This window comes from Hypanus sabinus, chromosome 6 (genome assembly GCF_030144855.1).
Source record: "Hypanus sabinus isolate sHypSab1 chromosome 6, sHypSab1.hap1, whole genome shotgun sequence".
Taxonomy (NCBI): domain Eukaryota; kingdom Metazoa; phylum Chordata; class Chondrichthyes; order Myliobatiformes; family Dasyatidae; genus Hypanus; species Hypanus sabinus.
Window position 1 is genome coordinate 103635170 of NC_082711.1, and position 2995 is coordinate 103638164.

General features: G+C 42.4%; 1 protein-coding gene across 1 annotated transcript; it reads left to right on the forward strand.

Moving 5' to 3' along the window:
- The first annotated feature begins 882 nt into the window (after window positions 1–882).
- Window positions 883–2077, forward strand: LOC132395178 (interleukin-6-like). The gene is made up of 5 exons (XM_059971473.1): window positions 883–898; window positions 994–1142; window positions 1262–1375; window positions 1659–1805; window positions 1904–2077. The coding sequence occupies exons 1-5, from the start codon at window positions 883–885 to the stop codon at window positions 2075–2077; spliced, it is 600 nt and encodes a 199-aa protein (XP_059827456.1).
- The last annotated feature ends 918 nt before the right edge of the window (window positions 2078–2995 follow it).

Below are 2995 nucleotides of genomic sequence, written 5' to 3' on the forward strand. Positions count from 1 at the left end.
GCCAATCCCCAACTAACCTGGCACAGTTTGAGCAAACCTGTAAGGAGGAATAGGTAAATCTTCTGCAAAGCTGATTGAGACTTACCCAAAAAGACTATTGGCTGTAATAGCTGTGACAGGTGGTTCAACTAAGTGCTCAGCAAAGGGGATGAATACTTTCAAACTACTGACATTTCAGTTTTTGAAATTTTAGTTTTTTATGCTTTGCAACTAACCCTTTTTTTTGAAATTCATTATGAAAAAGGTGTATGTGATTGTCAAATAAGAATTGTCAATTAATCAAAATCCCTGCTTGTAATATTGATTAATGTGAACGAAGAGTTGGGTGCTGAATACTTTTTCATGGAACTGTACAGCACGATCAGGAAGTTTGAACCGAGACTCATTGATAATTTTAAATTCAAACCATAAACATGTAATCGATAATAAGCAATTAGATTCCGATTCCTGTTCCTTCATACTAGAACATTATTTTTGTTGGGTGTAGTGATTTTGCAGTGACTCTTTTCTGTCTATACGAGTGATCAGTTCTCAAAATTTAATTAAAGGGTTTCGTAATACTGCGGGCTCCATTCGCGGTTATGAAAGGTGAACGATTGGTATCGTCACTGGGCATTTCCACGTTTGACAATCACGCCGATCAAACACGATTATCCTGATCGATCACGTCAGAAGGAAGAGAACTGGAGTGGAAGTCATCTTCAACGTAGAGGAAGGACAGCCACATGGGAAGGAAGAATCCAACAGTGACTAATAGGTGCTGTAACACAAACATTGCGAAAAAAAATTAGTAACAGGATTTTCCCGGGGCGATTAATAAATAGTGGGGAGAATGGAGCTTGGGGAGTTAAAGATCGAACACCTTTGTACGGGGAGGACAACATGGGACTTGCTGAAAGTCAGTGAATAAAGCTTCCGGTTATCAGTTCAACACATTTCGGAGCGGTTGCAGGAAGCGGGAATTCTTATTCCGTTCTGTCTCTTTCCCTGCAGGTTTTTACCTTCTACTCCTGGTGCTCTGTGGAGGAGTCGCCACTTTCCCGCTGACGGAGCGGACCGCTGCAGCCGCCCCGGGCTGCGCAACCTGCGACTCCCTGGCGCTGGAGATCCAGAGCTCAGCGGCCGAGCTCCGGGATGCTCAGGTGAGTGAGTACGAGGAGGTGAGGGGGTGGCGCCCCGCAGACTTTGTCCTGGTCTTCACTTTGCAGCTCACTTATTCGCTGTCTGATCTCTCTCCACCCCTCCCGTCCCTCTCCCGCAGCTGTGTGAGTATTTCTCCTTCTGTGACGGGGACCAGGGATCGCTGCTCACCCACGACTTCAACCTGCCGCAGATCCGATCTCAGGACCGATGTACAAAGATCAGTTTCCATAAGGTGAGTGAAGCCCGACGGAGCAGCCGTTTCCTTGTAAAGTAGGGCATTTCAGTCTGTGGAAAAGTGTACCTCCAGGGAAAACAAAAAGGAGTAGGCATTTCGTTTGTAGTTTACGATAGTTAGGTTCCAACAAAGCAGCGTTTAAATCGATTTGCACAACCCGGCAAGATTGTCAGTTTTACAAACGAGAATTCGAGAATGCATATAAATTCAGCTACAAGTCGTCAAAACTGAAGAGCCCGAGCCAAGATGATTTCTTACTTGTAGTATTTTTCCTGTTTAGGAAACGTGCCTGAAAGCGATTGCAAAAGGCCTCCATAAATACAACCCTTTCTTATTGCTGGTGGAAACATCCATCGTGCGTTCAAGTGAACAAATAATATGGATGCGGTCCAGTACCCAACGCCTCGCGGAACTGATAATGCACCAGGTAAGTGTAAACGAAGCGGCGCGATTATGGCTGCGGCAAACCCATCTGAAACTATGGAGACTCAAGTCACAAGCCCTGCTGTCCTCTTTATATTTCAGTTAAATGTCGAGTTTGGCATCAGTACGGTGAGCGAGAGCGAGGTGGAATCATCTGCCTTAGGCTTAGTGACAACAACAGAGTGGAACAGACAAGTGAATGCGCATGTCATCCTGCGAGACTTTGTCCGGTTCATGGAGAAATCAGCCCGAGCTCTTCGCTTTATGAGTCTGTGAAAGTGGGATCACCGCTAGAATTGGCAGAACTACTTTTTATGTATACCACGATCTATTTGTTTGTTTGTTTATTTATTTATCTATTTATTTCCCAGTGATGAATAACTAGGTGGAGTGAGAGAAACAAAAGAGCGATAACATTACGAAATTGGTTGCACATGCAAGCCCAACCTCTCTCCGTGATTTCTGCTCCACACCAGGATTTTTTAAATTATCCTGTTAGTATTTGGAGTGGACGTTTTGTTCGCGACTGATAAAAAAGCTTGCTCCTACTGGCACACATATGCCACACGTAGAGTGGTCAGAGCAAAGTCACCTTGGGAGTTTGCAATTTTTTCCAGTTCCATTACCCGTGCAACGTGTAAAATATGGTTAAACAGAGGCAGTAACCGCCTTAAAGTATGAACGTTCTAGTTCAGCATTTGGTCGTACAATTGTAAAAGTTACAGAGGTTAATCTGTAAAAGAAATGACATTGTAAACTTAAGAAGTTGTATGTTAGCAATTATTTGCAAAATGTTATTTACAGTGTTTAATTTTATTTATATTTATTTTGACTAATTCAACTTTTAGAAATATTTAAAAACGATTGCATTTATTTATTGATATTTATAACGTAGACCATGAGATTATTGTCTTTGTTTTTGTAGTATTTGATTTGGATATATTTAATAAACTATAAATATGAAAAGATTTCATGTTAAGTTTCATTCTGGCTGTTATTATTTTGAAAGATATGTACAGACAGCAAATGTTTCTAGCGATACAGTAAATTTGCTAGAATTTGCAAAAGTAACGCGGAGTGCTTTCTGTGAATCTGGAAGTGATCCCCACAGTACTTCTGTACCACGGAGAGCGTTCTAACTGGCATCGCCAACCGGTAATGCGGGGGATGGGGGATTGGTGCCGCAGAGAGTTG

Excerpts from the sequence above, each read along its gene's own strand:
- LOC132395178 (XM_059971473.1), top strand. Across the intron at positions 1,143-1,261 it reads CCGAGCTCCGGGATGCTCAG|CTGTGTGAGTATTTCTCCTT; the intron begins GTGAGTGAGTAC and ends CCTCTCCCGCAG. Across the intron at positions 1,806-1,903 it reads CGGAACTGATAATGCACCAG|TTAAATGTCGAGTTTGGCAT; the intron begins GTAAGTGTAAAC and ends TTTATATTTCAG.